Genomic DNA, 18810 nt, shown 5'->3' on the forward strand with positions numbered 1-18810 from the left:
GCAGCTGCTTAAGCACACGTGGTGCAAAGCGCAAGGACTGGCGTAAGGATACTGGTTCAAGTCCCTGGCTCCCCACCTGTAGGGCGTCACTTCACAGGTGGTGAAGCAGGTCTACAGGTGTCTATCTTTCTCTCCCCTTTTCTTTTTCCCCTCCTCTCTCCATTTCTCTATGTCCTATCCAACAACAATGACATCAATAACAACTATAACAACAAGAGCAACAAAAGGGAAAATAAAATAAACATTAAAAATAAATAAAAGAAAGTAGAAATGTCATTGCTATACACATATGAAGTTTTCTGTTTTGGTAGATCATTTTAAAAGGTTAGATTGTGCTGTCCTCAGAGCTCAGAGACAGGCTATAACAAAATTTTCTTTTATTTAAAGTTATAAGTTTTAGCTAACAATGAGACATGGGGGGGGGGGGGGGACAGACAGACAAATAATTATTTAAATATCAAATTCAAGACCTCGAGCTTATAAGTCAGGCATTCTACCCACTGTGCCACCTCCGAGGTTGCCCAAGAAAGATTTTGACTATAGCCTTCCCAATAAGCTTTCCCTTTTCAACCACAAACATTTACTCCCACTTACCAACTCTTTGTTGCTGTTTGGTTTTGCTGGCTTTTAAATTCTCACTTAGGATCATTACTGGATAATAAGCTATAAAAGGGGAGTCGGGCGGTAGCGAAGCGGGTTAAGCGCACGTGGCACAAAACACAAGGACCGGTGTAAGGATCCCGGTTCGAGCCCCCGGATCCCCACCTGCAGGGGAGTCGCTTCACAGGAGGTGAAGCAGATCTGCAGGTGTCTTGTCTTTCTCTCTCCCTCACTGTCTTCCCCTCCTCTCTCCATTTCTCTCTGTCCTATCCAACAACGACATTAATAACAACAACAATAAAAAAAAAAAAACCTACAACAACAATAAAAACAAGGACAATAAAAGGGAAATAAATAAATATTTTTTAAAAATAAGCTTTAAGAGAATATAATCTCATTTGAAAAAAATTCCATGTGGTTCATGTATGATAGCACAAAAGAATGCTCATTTTCCCCTTTTCAAGAGCCTCTTCTTAATAATATATTTTTAAATCTCTGTATTTAATTTATTATTGGATAGAGTCAGAAATTCAGAAGGGTGGAGAGATAGAGAGGGAAAGAGATAGAGACACCTGCAGCACTGCTTCACCACTCATGAAGTTTTTGCCCTGAGGGTGGGGACCTGGGGCTTGAACCCTGGTCCTTGCGCACTCTAATGTGTGCACTTAACCAAGTGCACCACCACCTATTCCCCTTAAGAATCAGTGGGGTATATAGTTAACGGTATTTATATACTTTTCCCATATTTGGAAGCTACTCTCTTCCCTGGTCCAGCTTTCTAGTCTTATTCCCAACTCGTGACACTATCTTCCCAGACAATACTTTTAGCCCACCTGCATTTAGGCTGTGGGGCTCAGGCAAAAATTAGTTAAGTCATGGGCACCTTGGAATAAACCTAAAATAGACGCCCTAGCTTCTTCCAACATGCAGACCCCAAATCTCATCTGCTACATTCTTACCTTTAGGTTCCGGATTATAAAGCAATTTGTTCTGCTTTATATTTTAATGCTTTTTAGCCACCAAGTTGCAGGTGTTTCCATGATGCCAACCAGAATTCCCTGGGCAGATGACCTCACCAATGTATCCTGGAACCCGACCTCCCCAGAGCCCTACCCCACTAGGGAAAGATCAAAACAGGCTGAGGGTCTGGATCGACCTGTCAACACCCATGTCCAGCAGAGAAGCAGTTCCAGAATCCAGACCTCCCACTTTTGGCACCCCATAGAAATCTTTGGTCCATACTCCCTAAGGGATAAAGAACAGAGAAGCGTCCAATGGAGGGGAGGGTATATGGAAGTCTGGTAGTGGAAACTGCATGGAACTGTACCCCTTTCATCCCACAATCTTGTCGATTATTAAGTCACTAATTAAATAAAAAAAAAAAGAGTAGCCTTTTTTCTGTATTAACAGTAAGAAACAAAGAGCACAATTCATGAGTCAAAAAAGCAGGTAAGAAATAAACATACAAGTGTTTACTAACCTTCCAGTAGTCAGACTGTAAACTGTAGTACCTCTGGTATGCAGATAATGCTGAAAGAGAAAAATAAGTATGAGTTATGATTATGTCTCATTTCAAAATTAACAGTTTTTTAAGAAACAAGATTCCCACCACATCTATCTCCCAGCAGATAGTGATATTTAAGGCCTAACAACTTAGGAAAAAACATAATGCTTCCCTACTCATAGCCAGTGGTGGCAATAAATGCCAAGTATACACAGGTTTAAGGATATAAAACCATGGGCACATTGCAGGCTTTCACTTGAACAACACTAGGCAACCTGGTATTCCTAGGAGATCAAAACCTACCGGTAAAAGAATTCCAAAGGATACTCCAGACATGCTATATTAATCTCATAAGAGAGCTCAAATCCAAGAATGACTGAAGGATTCCTTGATTTTTTTCTATTTGATTTATTTTTAGCTCATTAGGTATAGAGAGAAATTGAGAGGGAAAGGTGAGATATCGGGGTGAGAAAGAGACACACCTGCTGTACTGTGCTTCACTGCTCATGAAGCTTTCCCCCTGCAGGCGGGGATCAGGAACTTGAACATAGCTCCTTGTACATAGTAATGTGTGCACTCAACCAGGTGTACCACCACCTGGTCCTGAAGGATTCCTTTTATACAATCAACAACAACAACAGCAACAACAAAATCCACCTTACTCTAAACTTAATTCAAAAATAGGCATATACCCTTACATTGGTCTCAATGGACAAAATGATTCTAGAAAACAATCAATTAGTTCTAATTTCTGTCAAACGGAAAACTTGGGGAAAAGTAGGAGGGAAATTAAATTAAAAGTTATATGTGCACATCAGATCTGAAAGTTATGTAGACACACTAAGCACTAGTTGAGACTTTTAAAAAACTGATGTGTAACTCAATCACTCTAGAATCTCAGGGGAACAGACTAAGCACATATATGTTTAGAATATCCCCAGTTGATCCTGCAAGTACACAGAAGACTAAATATCACCCTAGGGACAAAGGTAGCGAAAACAAAAGTAGGACAGAATGGCAGCAGTGTCGACTCATCTTCATATGCTGGATTCCTAACAAAGTCCCAAAACCTAGATATAGACTAGGTTCCAGGAGATAGAGCATATGTTCACACGTATCCATAAAATAGGGCAAATATATACCTGAAAGCAGAAGTACACTAGAGTTTGCAGTGAGTACCCCCCAACACTTCATCTCCACTATTCCACCCTTTGGGTCCATGATTCTTCAACAATTTGTTTGGCTTTGTATTTTAACTCTCTTTTCAGCCACCAGGTTCCAGGTGTCATCAGGATGCCGGCCAGGCTTCCCTGGACTGAAGAACCCCAGCAATGTGTCCTGGAGCTCCGCTTCCCCAGAGCTCCACCCTACTAGGGAAAGAGAGAGGCAGACTGGGAGTATGGACCGACCAGTCAACGTCCATGTTCAGCGGGGAAGCAATTACAGAAGCCAGACCTTCCACCTTCTGCAACCCACAATGACCCTGGGTCCATGCCCCCAGAGGGATAGAGAATGGGAAAGCTATCAGGGGAGGGGATGGGATATGGAGATTGGGTGGCAGGAATTGTGTGGAGTTGTACCCCTCCCATCCTATGATTCTGTGTGCTGCCAGGGCTTGAACTCAGGACCTCATGCTTGAGAGTCAAGCACTTTATCCACTGAGCCGCCACCCGGACCTCATTCTATGATTTTGTTAATGTCTCCTTGCTTAAATAATAATTAAAAAATATAAAAAAATAAAAAATAAAGAATATAACAGAAGCAAATTGTAACCACTAGTGGAAAATTCATAAAAAAATTAAACATATAGCGGTGGATGTGTAGTGTGGTAATATGTCACCTGATGAGAGGTGGCCTACCCCTAAAACATTTACTGTATTATATAAAATCACCTCTAATAAAAAATTAAAGGCAAGACTGTTAAGATTAAAATTCCAAGTAATGAAAAGAACATGCTCTGTCACATGTTGAAATTATCATTAAAAGAAAAAAAATAGAAGAAAGAAAAGATTGAGACACTGGTGTGTGTATATGAAATAGCAAGGAACATAAATTGTATTACCAGTAAGTGGGAATATACATATACATATATATATATATATATATATATATATATATATATATATATATATATATCTCCATCCATCCAGCACTGAGGCCCTTATCTAAGTCAAATACTAAACGATTTTTAAAACAAGCCCATAAAAATTCTATGAAAAACATGAGGCAATGTATTTTTTTCTTTAATCTTTATTTACTTATTTATTAAAGAGAGAAACTGAGAAAGGAGGGGGAAATAGAAAGGGAAAGAGACACCTACAGTCCTACTCCACCACTTGTGAAGCTTTCCCCCTGCAGGTGGGGACCAGGGGCTCAAACCCAGGTCCATGCACACTGTAGTGTGTGAGCTTAACCAGATGCACCACTGCCTGGCCCTATTGAGCAATGCATTTCTTTTTTTAACTATTTTATTTTAAATATTTATGTATTTATTCATTTTTGTTGCCCTTGTTTTACTGTTGTGGTTATTGTTGTTGTTGTTACTGATGTCATCGTTGTTGGATAGGACAGAGAGAAATGGAGAGAGGAGGGGAAGAGGGGGAGAGAAAGACAGACACCTACAGACCTGTTTCACCGCTTGTGAAGCAACTCCCCTGCAGGTGAGGAGCCGGGGGCTCGAACCAGGATCCTTCTGCTGGTCCTTGTGGTTTGCTTAATCTTCTTGTGCTACCGCCCAATTCCCTAAGCAGTGTATTTCTAATGAGAAAATGGTCTTTCCTAACTTTTGGTTCAAGGTGAAAAGGCAGAGAAAAAGTTGGAGAAATCTCCAGAAATAAGCAAGAAAAAAGAAATGAGGAAGAGGAAGGAAAGAAAGAAAAGAAATGAAAAAGAAAGCACAAGAGAACTAGGAAGGTTATATCCTTAAGGTCTAATATACCAATTATAGAGCTCCAAAAAGAAAATATAAATAAGATAATGGGAATTAATTTTTTATTATCTTTATTTATTTCTTGGATAAGAGACAGTCAGAAATGGAGAAGGAAGGGGGTGATGGGGAGAGAGACACCTGCAGCAGTGCTTCACCACTTGCAAAACCTTCCCTCTGAAAGTGGGGGCTGGGGGCTTGAACTCAAGTCCTTGTGCATTGTAACTTGTGTGCTCCACCAAGTGTGCCTCCACCCAACCCCGATAAAAGGAAGTTTTTAAGAGAAAGTTTCAGAAAACATCCAAAATGAAAGTGACAAATGGCTAGTTTGAAAGGACCCAAAGCAGATTTGCAAATCAAGAAATACGGCAATGAAACTGTTTTGAAGATCCCAAAGGAAAATCTTGTAACCTAGACATAGTATTTTAATTACTAGGAAGGTAGAATAAAGGCATTTTCAAATACACAAAATATCAAATCACCTCCCACGTGCCCTTCCTTAATAAGATACTGGAAAATATGTACTACGACAAGAATGGCAAACACCAAAGACAGTTTTATATTCTGAAGCCTGTCACCAAAATCGTGCTATCCCTGAAAACACACTGGGGGGAAGCTTCCGGAGGGTGTTCTACAGCTAAGGCTTCACTATTCCAAGCCTACTTTTCTCAGCTAAGAGACAAAATTGCGGTGCAAGGGGAGGCTGTAACAGCACTGAAGCTTCCTCCTGTGCAGTGGGGTGTGAGCTTGAATCTGGGTCATAAGTAAGACAAAGCAGGCACACTATGCAGGCGAACTATCTTGCTGGCCTTGAAACTATTTCTGAGTTACAGAACCAATTAGCCAGATAAATCTGGCCTAGATCTTCATCTGGACTTAAGCTTTCCTTTCTTTCATTTCTTTTTCCATTTCTTTATTGGGGGATTAATGGTTTACAGTCCACAATAAAATACAATAGTTTGTACAAGTATACCATTTCCACATAACAACACAACCCCCACTAGGTCCTCCTCTGCCATCATGTTCCAGGATCTGAAGCGCCCCCCCCCCCCCCCCCCCGCCAAACCCCAGTCTTTTACTTTGGTGCAGTACACCGACTCTGAGGATTTAAGCTTTTCTTAACCATATGCTGAAGTTCCTCCCTTTTACATACTACAAACTGATTTTCACTTTATCCCACAGAAAGTGTTATGTTTTGATATATTCTCCTAAATAACTCACACTCTCTGATCCTGCTCTTGAAAGAATTCCTAGTACGTGGTCAAGTACTGTAACCACAATTAAGTATTTTGTTTACCAATACTCACACAGAACCTAGCCCACTGCCACCCCAAAAGGATGATCTGAATACTGAAAAAGCAGAAGCCAGTTCATAATCACAGTCTATTTTGACTTCTCCAATGAGCCTCCTCTAACAATGACAATGTGCCCTTTCCCTAGAAAGCTTTTTTTGTGTGTCAGTTGCTCCATTTTTTTCTAAATCTAAACATCTCACTGAGGGATACATTTGCAGCTGATTTTAAAATGAAAACAGAAAATTAGGGGGGAAATGACGACGGGGGGGGGGGGGGCTGGTGGCATACCTGACTGAGTGCACACATTACAGTGCACAAAGACCCCAGTCCCCATCTGCAGGGAGGAAGCTTCAAGAACAGTGAAACAGTGCTGAGGGGTGGGAGGGTGGGTGTGTCCCCGTCCTCATCCCCCCTCAATTTCTCTGTCTCTATCTAAAATAAACAAACATTTACACGGAATATCAATAGTAAGGCATGGGTTATACATATGGAGGAAGATGCAATTGAACAGAGCACAGGGATGTTAGTACTGTTTTATTCCTTAAACAGTAAGTAGGGGGAGTCAGACTGTAGCGCAGCGGGTTAAGCGCAGGTGGCGCAAAGCACAAGGACCGGCATAAGGATGCCGGTTCGAACCCCGGCTCCCCACCTGCAGAGGAGTCGCTTCACAGGCGGTGAAGCAGGTCTGCACGTGTCTATCTTTCTCTCCTCCTCTCTGTCTTCCCCTCCTCTCTCCATTTCTCTCTGTCCTATCCAACAACGACAACAACAATAATAACTACAACAATAAAACAACAAGGGCAACAAAAGGGAATAAATAAATAAAATAAATATTTTAAAAAAACAGTAAGTAGGTTATCAATCTTATTATTATTATTGGGTAGGACATAGAGAAATTGAGAGAGATGGGGATGATAGAGAGGGGAAAAAGGTAAGACACCTGCAGACCTGCTTCACTTGTGAAGTAACCCCCACGAAAGTGGGGGGGGGGGGTCGAACTGGGATCCTTGTGCTTCGCATTATGTGCACTTAACCTGGTGCAATACCACCCGGCCCCGAGGGTATCAATTTTAATAAAACATAAATCAAATGTATTTGTCAACATTTTCCTTATGTATTATAAATTGTTCAATTTTCTTTCTTTCTCTTTCTTTCTTTCTTTCTTTCTTTCTTTCTTTCTTTCTAACCAGGACACTGCTCAGCTCTGGCTTATGGTGATGTGGGGGACTGAACTGGGAACTTTGGAGCTTCAGGCATCAGAGTCTCTTTGCACAACCATTATGCTATCTACCCCCTCCCAAATTGTTCAATTTTAAAAAGAAAAAAACTGTGGTTTGGATATTATTTTGTGGTGTTGGGGAAGTGCCACATGCACAGCTTCACCACAATGGGACAATTTTCCCATTCTTTTTATATCAGAGAGTCAGATGAAGATGAAGAAACATCCCATTTGGTAATGGAGCTTGAACAAGACCACATACGGGGCAAGGCACACACCCTACTTAAGGTGCTGTCTTCTGGTGCTGGGGGAAAAAAGTTTTAAGGATTGAAAACCAGTCAAAAATGTTTACAATTCACTGCCTACTAATATTTACAAGTAACCAAGTTGTTTGACCAACACAGTAAATAAAACAGTATGTCCAGGTCAGAAAAATAACTCACTTGGATAGTGTGCTGTTTTGCATGTGAGCAACCCAGGTTTCAAGTCAGGCCCCTATCACATTACCACCACACCATCCCTATGTTAAATAAGGAGATAAACAAAATAATCATCTCAAAGCAGTGAAGTCCCAGAGATGATTTAAAAAAAAACACAAAAAAAAACATTATATAGAAAACTTTCTGAATATGTTCAAATCAGAGGGGCTAATGTCCCTTCCCCAAAAACAGTCACATATATGAGCAGGCAACTTCTCTGAACCAAGTTCATCTTATATATATATTTATTTATTTATTTACTCTCTTGTTGCCCTTGTTGTTTTATTATTGTAGTTATTATTGTTGTTATTGACATCGTCATTGTTGGATAGGACAGAGAGAAAATGGAGAGAGGAGGGAAGACAGAGGGGGGAGAGAAAGACAGACACCTGCAGACCTGCTTCACCACCTGTGAAAGGAATCCCCTGCAGGTGGGGAGCCAGGGGCTCGAACCGGGATCCTTAAGCCGGTCCTTGTGCTGTGCGCCAACTGCGCTTTAACCCACTACGCTACCGCCTGACTCCCAAGTTAATCTTTTTTTATAGTTGACTGAGGCCAGCCAATTAATCTTTAGAGAGGCACTGAAAAAAAATTTTTTTTTCCTGATTTTGGCAAAGTCATGCCTCCTTTTCCAGTTTTTTCTTCTCTCTTTTCTAGTTTTTCACACTAGCATGAATACTCAAACAAGGTTTATATCTATAAACCACAGATTTATATAGATGATTACAGGGAAGGTTGTCTCTACAGCATGTAAAGAAGTATCTATCAGCAACTGCCACCATAAAAGAAATGTTTTTTTTTATTTTGTTATTAATAGTTTGTTACAAGTTTGTAACATTACAATGTATACTTTCACACCATACCCAACACCAAAGTTCCCTATCCCCACCCTCCAACCGCCCAAAGATAAACACCACAGTTCTTCTAAGTCATCATTTGCTTGCATCTGTTTTGCTTGAATTTTTTTCTGGTTTTTGCAAGTTCATGTAAATCAGATCTCTAGATTCTACATATGAGTGGAACCATCTGGTAGTTGTCCTTACTTTTTTTTTAATATTTATTTATTTATTTATTTTTGTTGCCCTTGTTTTTTATTGCTGTAGTTATTATTGTTGTTATTGATGTCGTTGTTGGATATGACAGAGAGAAATAGAGAGAGATGGGGAAGACAAAGGAGGAGAGAAAGACACCTGCAGACCTGCTTCACCGCCTGTGAAGCGACTCCCCTGCAGGTGGGAAGCCAGGGGTTCAAATTGGGATCCTTCCGCCGGTCCTTGTTCTTTGTGCCACGTGCGCTTAATCCACTGCGCTACTGCCTGACTCCCCTTTTTTCTCTTTTTTATTTCACTAAGCATAATCACCTCCAGGTTCCATCCATTGTGTCCCAGAGGACACAGTATTATTTTTTCTGATTGCAGAATTGTATTCCATGGAATATATATTCCATAACTTCTTTAGCCAGTCATCTGATGATGGGCATCTAGGCAGCTTCCAATCTTCGGCTATTGTGAATAGTGCAGCTATGAACATAGGACTGCATGTGTCTCTTCAAATTAGTGTGAGGTAATACATCTTGTTACTTAAGCTAGAATCGTCTTTGATATTTGTGTCTTAAAACTTCCTAACAAAGAGGTCAATGTCACTGACACTATCTATACATAACAAACTTAGACTGACCTGTTGACGATGTCATGGAAATCCAAAAAATTTGGAAGTCATATTTCCAATAGCCTGATTAATGACATCACAAAATTTTATAAAATTCCCATTTTAGAATTGGAGGAGCCCTTAAAGAGACAGTAAAATAGTAGGCCAAAATAAATGAAATTGAAGTACAAGCAATCTATGATATTAACAGAAAACATAAGGTGTCTGTTTAGTTCATATAATGAACTAAAAATACATAGATATCAACCCTCAAAAGTCACAAATCCATATATGTCAAATTATAAGCACAGATACATGAGACATTTCTTCCATGAGTATTTGTTATCTTTCCATACATGTACAAATTTTTCAATAGTTATAATTCACCTACTTAGGCCTACTACCCTATTCTAAGAAAAGATCTTGGGCAGAGAAAACATCTCAGTGTGTTAGAGCACAGGATTTGCAATGCCTAAGGCCACAGAGGTCCCAGATTCAATCCCTAGCATCACCATAAATGAGAGCTAAACAGTCCTGTCGTATCTATCTAGCTAGCTAGCTCAAAAATAAGTCTTTAAAAATAAAAAAAGTTCTTAACTCATGTTATTTTCTAATCCAAAGCAATCATTAAAACTAAAAGTAATTCCATAAACACAAGTACTCACTGTCAGTCTCTCTGGTGAAAACCTTTAACCAAAGCACAGTCCTTATTTAACAATATTTGTTTATCCATGAAGGGGGGGGGGGGGACGGAGGGGGAGAGGGAGGGGGAGCGGGGCATATACACACACACACACACACACACTGGGGCATGACTTCAGCACTTGCAATGTCATGGACTAAATGAAGGATCTCATGCACTCAAATCCAAAGGTCAACCCACTACACCACAGCCCAGGTCACCTTATTAGTTCTATTTTTTAAGTCAGTTACCTAGTTACCCATGGGAGATGAAAAAGCCTACTACTATAGGTAGATTTTTCTTCTTTTTTTTATTTTATTTTTATTTTATTTATTTATTCCCTTTTGTTGCCCTTGTTTTATTGTTGTAGTTATTATTGATGTTGTTGTTGTGGAATAGGACAGAGAGAAATGGAGAGAGGAGGGGAAGACAGAGAGGGGGAGAGAAAGACAGATACCTGCAGACCTGCTTCACCGCCTGTGAAGGGACCTGCCTGCAGGTGGGGAGCCAGGGGCTCAAACCGGGATCCTGACGCCGGTCCTTGAGCTTAGCGCCACCTGCGCTTAACCCGCTGTGCTACAGCCCGACTCCCAGGTAGATTTTTCTAAACCCCTTCAGAAAGAAGGCAGAAATACAGTTCAGACACCTTTATAATGTTTAAGACTTGTCTCATAATGACTATAGAGCAGTATTTGTCTAGTTGGGTTCCTCTTTCACTAAAGTATCTTTAGTTTATTATACCCAATTCTTCCCTGGCTCAAGAAGTCCTTATTCATTACACTAGGACACTATTTTAGGGAAGACTACTGTTTTCTTTTGACACCTAACCAAAAAAACAGTATGACCAAACATAATGACTTTCTACCAACCCATATCCAGATCTTCGTAATACTATAAAGTATTATTTCAGATTCTGCATTTCACTGTTATAAAATGTGCAGGCTTAATCTTTTTGGATTAAAGAATATGATTTTAAAATACAGAAAGCTAGCAAAGTCAAAAAAGAGTTGGGTAAAAAATGTAAAAAAAATAAAACAAACAAACAAACAAAAGACAAGAAAGAAACTACTATAACCACCTACGGTTTCTGTATTCTTACATATTCTTTCACTTTTTTTTTCTCCTTTACCTCAAGGGGGGAGGGGCACTTGAGGAGGTCAAACAAAGAAATGATCAAGGATAATAGAACAAAAATGGGAGTAATTCTAGACAATTTCTTAACTTCATAATTATACTGTACCTTTTTTTAAAAAAATGGTGAAATTCAATGTTAATCATAATTACTGATAATAATACTGAAATCCTTGAGTCAAAAAATTTTTGAAAAAGAGAAAATTTTATGATTTTACTGGTACTATAAATATAAATGAGCAATATTTCTGACAGTATAATTTAATACTAAGTAGCAATAGTTTCAATATAAATATCCACTCAGTTAAAAGTACAACATCAGGCTGGGAAGACAGCATAGCAGATATGCAACAGACTTTCATGTGTGAGGCGGCTCAGTTCTCCTCAGGTTCAGTCCCCAGCACCACCATGAGCTGAGCAGTGCTCTAGAGTGTGTCTATCTCTCTGTCTCCCATTCTTTCATTAAAATAAACAAAATTTTTTTTAAAAAAAATAGACATCAAACAGTTCTTCTATTTTTAATATAGATATGTGCAAAGATAAAGCTACTAGGACAGATGAAATTATGTTAGCTATCAAAAGGGAAAGAAGCTATCTATACAACCAACAAGGAATCTTCTACCTATATGACAGACTATTATGCGAGACAGAATACTGTTTTCAAAGAATGTTTTTGAATTATTCGGATTAGTAAAATATAGTGGATTAAAGAAATTTGTACAGAGCTTCTTATATGGTGAGAAAAATTATTGGGGGGAGGTATGGATACAAAGAATTAATTTGATAATGAGGAATAACACTAGAATCGATGGTAGTAGACATGATGTGGTATATAGACAAATCTAAATGTAAAGCTAGAATCCCAAAACTTACATAGTATTGCAAATTAATAGCAAATAAAACTCTGGGAAAAAAAAAAAACCAGCAATGGGGTCTGGGTGGTGGTGCATCAGGTTGAGTGCACATGTTACAATACACAAGGACCCAGGTTTGAGCCCCCAGGGCCCACCTGCAAGGTGAAAGCTTTCTGAGTGATGAAGCAGGGCTAAAGGTGTCTCTATTCCTTTCTATCTTCCTCTCCTCACTCGACTTCTGACTGCCACTATCCAACAAATGAAAGTTAAAAAAAAAATTTTTTTTTAATAGTAATGGTCCAGCATGATGACTCACTTAGAGGATTCCTGTTTTGCCATGTGCATGACCTAAGTCAAACCCAGTCCCCGCCACACTGAAGGGTGTCTCCATAGTGTGGTGTCTTCCCCCTCTCTATTCCCCTCTTCATCTGAAAAAAAAAAAATCAGCCAGATCAGTGAAAGTGGTAACAGCTAAATAAAATTTTAAAATAGTAATAGTTGCTGGAAAAAAATAATAGCTGCTGGTTTTAATTCAATACTAAAAACTTGTTGTAATAGAAAAAAGTCTCTGACCCCACCAATGTGCCCTGGAGCTCCACTTCCCCCAGAGACCCACCCTACTAGGGAAAGAGAGAGGCAGACTGGGAGTATGGACCGACCAGTCAATGCCCATGTTCAGCGGGGAAGCAATTACAGAAGCCAGACCTTCCACCTTCTGCAACCCACAATAACCCTGGGTCCATGCTCCCAGAGGGATAGAGAATGGGAAAGCTATCAGGGGAGGGGATGGGATATGGAGATTGGGTGGTGGGAATTGTGTGGAGTTGTACCCCTCCTACCCTATGGTTTTGTTAATTTATCCTTTCTTAAATAAAAAATAAATTTAAAAAAGAAAAAGAAAAAAAAAGTCTCTGGATTCATATCAATTCCCCCTCCCCCTCTTTCCGGAGCACTGCTTAGTTCTGGGTTATAGTGGTGCAGGGGATTGAACCTAGGACTTCAGAGCCTCAGACATGAGTCTCTTTGCATAACCTTTACTATCTATCCCTGCCCTCAAAAGTTTTCTAAGCAACAACTTCCCTTAATGACTATCTTTATTTACCAAATATTTATGCCTAATTTGTATTAGTTAAATTGTCCCTAAGATCCATCTCATATCAAAACAAGTGTTTTCATCTTTCAGAGGTCCATCTCTTCAGTTTTTCTCTAACCCAAAGAAATCTCTGAATCATCTTCATTTGAGTCAACAGGTTAAATGAGTGACTACTTTGGGGGCACTATGGTAAATGTATAATTATAGAAATAGTAAACATACTTTAATAACCACTAAGCAGTAAGGACATATATCCCACACCAAAACTAATTTTCAAGTATAGGTCTTCCAAGTAAAGGATGCAGCATTAAAGAAGAAGAAGAAGAAGAGGAGGAGGAGGAGGAGGAGGAGGAGGAGGAAAGAAGAAAAAATATATCTAAATTTAGTAATGTTTAAATAACCCATTAAAAATTGTCAGGAGAGAAGCAATTGCAGAAGTCAGACCTTCCACCTCCTGTACCTCATAATGATCCTGGGTCCATGCTCCCAGAGGGATAAAGAATAGGAAAGCTTCCAGTGGAGGGGATGGAATACAGCACTCTGGTGGTGGAAATTGTGTGGAATTGTATCCCTCTTACCCTACGGTCTTGTCGATCATTATTAAATCAGTAAAAAAAAAGTTGGGCAGTTATAAACAACAAAGACTATTGAGTAAGAATCCTGAGTAAGAATCCTGGTTCGAGCCCCCGGCTCCCCTACTACAGGACAGTTGTTTCACAGGTGGTGAAGCAGGTCTGCAGGTGTCTGTCTTTCTCTCCTCCTCTCTGTCTTCCCCTCCTCTCTCCAATTCTCTCTGTCCTATCCAATAACAACATTAGTAACAACAACAATAAAACTACAAGGGCAACAAAAGGGAATAAATAAAATTAAAAAATAAAATAAAATATTCTTGCTTATAAAGATAGTTTTTCTTGCCTTTGATGGGGGTGGGGACAGAGATAGTGTTTGGAGGGTATTAACTCTCTAAGTAACTATTTGGGTTCAGCAACTTGGTACTTTCAAAGGAGAAATCTTGGGGGGGGGGGTTACCTTGTTACTTAACTCACATCCATGTAGAAAATTTGTTTTCAAATTAAAAATTTGTCTACTATGGAAAGACAGAAATAGGCTGGAGGTATGGAGTGACCTGCTAACGCCCTTGTCCAGCAGAGTAGCAATCACAGAAGCCAGACCTCCTAATTTCTGCACCCCAAAAAGAATTTTGGTCCAACTCCCAGAAGGGGGGAAAGTGTTAGATGACTAAAGGGCTCTGAAACCCAATTGCACCAGGACCCAGTGAGAGAAGAGGGGAAAAGGAAAGATGACTGAAGTAATAGATGTAGCTGTGACTTAAAATGGAAGTCACAACCATAGAAAAAAATGTGGGAAAAAAGATAGTTACAGAGATAATAGTCAATCCATATTTGTGACCGTAGGAGAATCACTGCAGTTTCCAATAGAGGAAAGGGCGACTCTGGTGATGGAACAATGTGGAATTATATCCCTGTTACCTTATAATTTTATAAATCACTCATAAAAATAAAATTTATAAAAACCTGCTTTAACCAAAGCTCAAGTTCATGTGATCATTATATTACTTACTGATACTTCTACAATCGCTACAAATCAGATTTTCAATCAAATGTATTCTAGCGAAAATGGAAATTCCCCAGGTAGGATAAAGAAAAGAAATGCTCAGAGACATCAGGTGTGGAATGTCAACCTTTCAGCATCATTACTTGGGTGAGATCTTTCTTTTCTTGTAGGACTCCTTAATTCCCTTTCAGGTAGTCCACTTCCTAACAATGCCTCAAAACCTAGATATAGACCAGGTCCCATGAGATAGAGCAGATGCACACATGCATCCATAAAGTAGGGCAAAATATATACATCAAAGCAAGAGTACACAATAGTTTGCAGTGAGTCAATAAATGAAGCAAGCAAGTAGAAAGACCTAAAATGACACCTTAAAATACCTAATGAGTTTCTACTTAAACCTAGATATCCTCCTTACCTACTTCCTATTATACTTCCCTCAGTCACTCCAAAGCTGACCTTATCAAAGTAAGGGCTACAAAAGCTGAATAAGAGCAAGAGACTGGCATACTTTAATGATGACTCTTTAGTCACTATCAGGCCACCCCATCAGCAGGGGCCCTAGTCGGGGAGTCCTGGGATACCCACACATGCACGATGAGCCTAGACCTCGAATAGATCTTTCTCTCCATTATCACTGGTCATCTCCATCAGGAACAACATAATGGATCCCTTTGGGGGCCCCCATAGGGCCCTCTACCATCAACAATGGTAGAGAATGTTCAATCCTCAAGCGAAGAGGGGTTGGATAACATTCTCTACCACCTGAAGAAGATGGGTCCTGAAATTGGTGCAACTCGGAATGTTCCTACTGATGACCACAGAATGCAAGTTTGGACCTACAGGGATGTAGAGGTTATGTAGGCTCCTGTGCTGAATGTGAGTCCCAGATCAAATCGATAGGATTTAGTCAACAATATTTATACACTTTTCCCATATTTGGGAGCTACTCTCTTCCCTGATCCAGCTTTCTAGCCCTTTTTCCAGCCATAACATCATCTCCCCAGACAATAACCTGGGTCCACCTGCATATCAGATGTCAGGCTCAGGCAAAAACTAATAAAGTCATGGGCCCTTTGGAATATACCTAAAATAGACCTAGTAGCTATTTCCAAAACAGAGACCCCAAACCTTCATCTGCAATATTCCTGCCTTTAAGTTCATGATTAATCAACAATTTGTATGGCTTTATATACTAACTCTTTTTCAGCCACCAGGTTCCAGACGCTACCATAATGCCAACCGGACTTCCCTGGATAGATAACCCTACCAATGTGTCCTGGAGTTCTGCTTCCTCAGAGCCCCGCTCCACTAGGGAAAGAGAGAGACAGGCTGGGAGTATGGATCGACCTGTCAACGCCCATGTTCAGTGGGGAAGCAATTACAGAAGCCAGACTTCCACCTTCTGCATCCCACAATGACCCTGGGTCCATATTCCCAGAGGGTTAAAGTATAGGAAAGCTATCAGGGGAGGGGAGGGGATACAGAGCTCTGGTGGTGGGAATTGTACCCCTCTCATACTATGGTCTTGTCAGTGTTTCCATTTCATAAATAAATACATTAAGAAAAAAAAAATTTTTTTTTAAGATGCTAGGTTTATGTTACTTTGTCTGGAGTGTTCATCAATGGCTCAATTTCATTTCCTTAAAATACCATAATACTGCTCAACTCCAGCTTTTTTTTTTGGGGGGGTGCAGTTGAACCTGGGACTCTGCAACTTTAGCCACTGAAAATCATTTCTGTATAACCATTATACTGTTCCTTGCCTAATGACATAATTTCTAGCACGGTATAATCTTTAAAGAGTAGGAATTTTTCACAAGGATGAATAAATGGACAGTAAGTACATTGGTGATTATCAGCTTAACAGAATAGCTAACGTACTGATAATAGAGCTAGCATAAACTTTTCATATTTACATTTATATGAAGTATTAGGTTCCTTGTCATTTTCATAAGTTTGCAATTTCTCAGAAGTAAAAATTGATAACACCCTTGATAAGAACAGAATACAAATTTTGATTACTTTAAATACATATGTAAGTCAAACAGTAATTAGCAACAGAAAAATTACCTTTTGGATAATCTTCCAATAAGAGGTTGAAGTGACCTAATTGACAAAAGAAATCAGACTCCACTTTTCCTTCAGCTTTTAAGATTAGAGATTCGTAGCAGCGAACAGCCTAGAAATAAAAAATACAAACATTTAAGAAAAAGACCCTAACATGCACATATGCATTTCCTTCCTGAGATAACGCATATATCCTCCATTCAATCACCCAGAAAAATAATGCATTTCACCTGTACATACTTGTGCAACCATTCTTCAGAACACTGTAGGTATTTATTCTAAAAGCTATTAGTTGTAAGGGTATTTTCTGTCTATAAAATGGAAATACAACATAAACTAATCCTAGAGTACACTGATGACTTTATTCAGAAGTTACATATCTAAATTATTGCTGTGGTCCCAGTTGATACAAATAAATAATGCCCATCTTATGAGAACCCGTACCCTGCACAGCAATAACAACAGCTACGATTTACACTAAACAGCTACTTAACTACCAGTTTAAACTACCATAAATTGGCTCTCAATTGTCTTCTTATGATACACTTAGGCTATTCCAAGCCTAATACATGTATGATTTCACTACTCCAAATAGAAAGAGAGGGATAAAGACAGGGAGGGATGTCACAGCACCAGTCACCAGTTTCCCCAGTGCCAGAGCACCTCCCATATGGTACAGAAACCTGAACCTGGACCACATGCATGGCAACCTACCCACCCTATCCAGTGAGTTATCTCACTAGTCCTTGCTTTTATTGCTTTTCCCTCAAGGGGCGGGTGGGATCACATTAAGGATGTCATTCTTTTTTTTTTTTTAAAAGTAGTAATAACAGTGTAAGAGAAAATTAAGATGAAGGGCTAGCATAATAGCTCAGTTTGATAGTGTATCTGCTTTTTTTGTTTTAAATATTTTATTAATGACTTGATAGTAGTTTACAAGATCATAAAATTATAGGAGTATAGTTCCACATTCCAACCCCTCTCCTTCTTAAACATTCTTTTAATCATACTTAGCGCACACCACTTTACCATGCATGTGACCCAAGTTTGTACTAGAAGAAACTTTGGTGCTGTGGTATCTTTCTCTCTCTACCCAGGGGGGGGAAAAAGAGGAGGGGGGGGGAAGAATGAAAGGGAAAGGGAGGGGGAAAGGGTGGGGGAGAAAGGAGGGGAAGTCAGCCTAGAACAGTAAAGCTCCAGCAACAGAGAAGAGAGAATAAAAAGAAAACAAAGAATAGAGCTCTAGCCTCTGACAGATTCCAGAACTGTCTTTAGCCACTGAAGTTATCCTGTCTGACTCAAGAAGCTGACAAAACCATTCAAAATTTGAGGGTTTTATCACAGTGCTTGCTTAGCGTAGGACAGGTACTCAAGTGACTGTTTCTTTAACATTTCCTTAGGAACAAAGTTACACCTTTCAAGTATTTCAAGCTATCTGATTGTTAAATTTTCCTTATTGTTAACATCACAAGAAAAACAGTGTAACATTATGATAAATGTTAACTAGACTAACATTATTATGCAATATATACAAATATTCTGACCATATACCTAAAACTATCATTTCAACTATAATTTGTTATAAAGTTGAAAATAATAATAAAGTGAGATGGGGGAACAAATTTTTCCCTGCTAACAATTTATTCTACCAAGTCATCGTATGTTGTAATGTATTCAAGTCACTGGAAAAATATGGAGGATTTTTGAAATCCCCGAATGCACTCCCAGGCTTGGT

The 18810-nt window shown here is 39.4% G+C and overlaps 1 protein-coding gene across 9 annotated transcripts in view; it reads right to left on the minus strand.

The window, feature by feature from the left end:
- The window catches only part of KDM6A (lysine demethylase 6A), a 186340-nt gene that overhangs the window by 112220 nt on the left and 55310 nt on the right, over positions 1–18810 (minus strand). For all 9 annotated transcript variants that reach the window (XM_007528219.3, XM_007528218.3, XM_060182509.1 and 6 more), the window contains exons 3-4: positions 17079–17187; positions 2081–2130 (exon numbers count right to left, since the gene is read on the minus strand). In XM_007528219.3, the coding sequence (XP_007528281.1) occupies positions 2081–2130; positions 17079–17187 (159 nt within the window). The remainder of the gene's footprint in view (positions 1–2080; positions 2131–17078; positions 17188–18810) is intronic.

Source organism: Erinaceus europaeus, chromosome X (genome assembly GCF_950295315.1).
Source record: "Erinaceus europaeus chromosome X, mEriEur2.1, whole genome shotgun sequence".
Classification (NCBI taxonomy): domain Eukaryota; kingdom Metazoa; phylum Chordata; class Mammalia; order Eulipotyphla; family Erinaceidae; genus Erinaceus; species Erinaceus europaeus.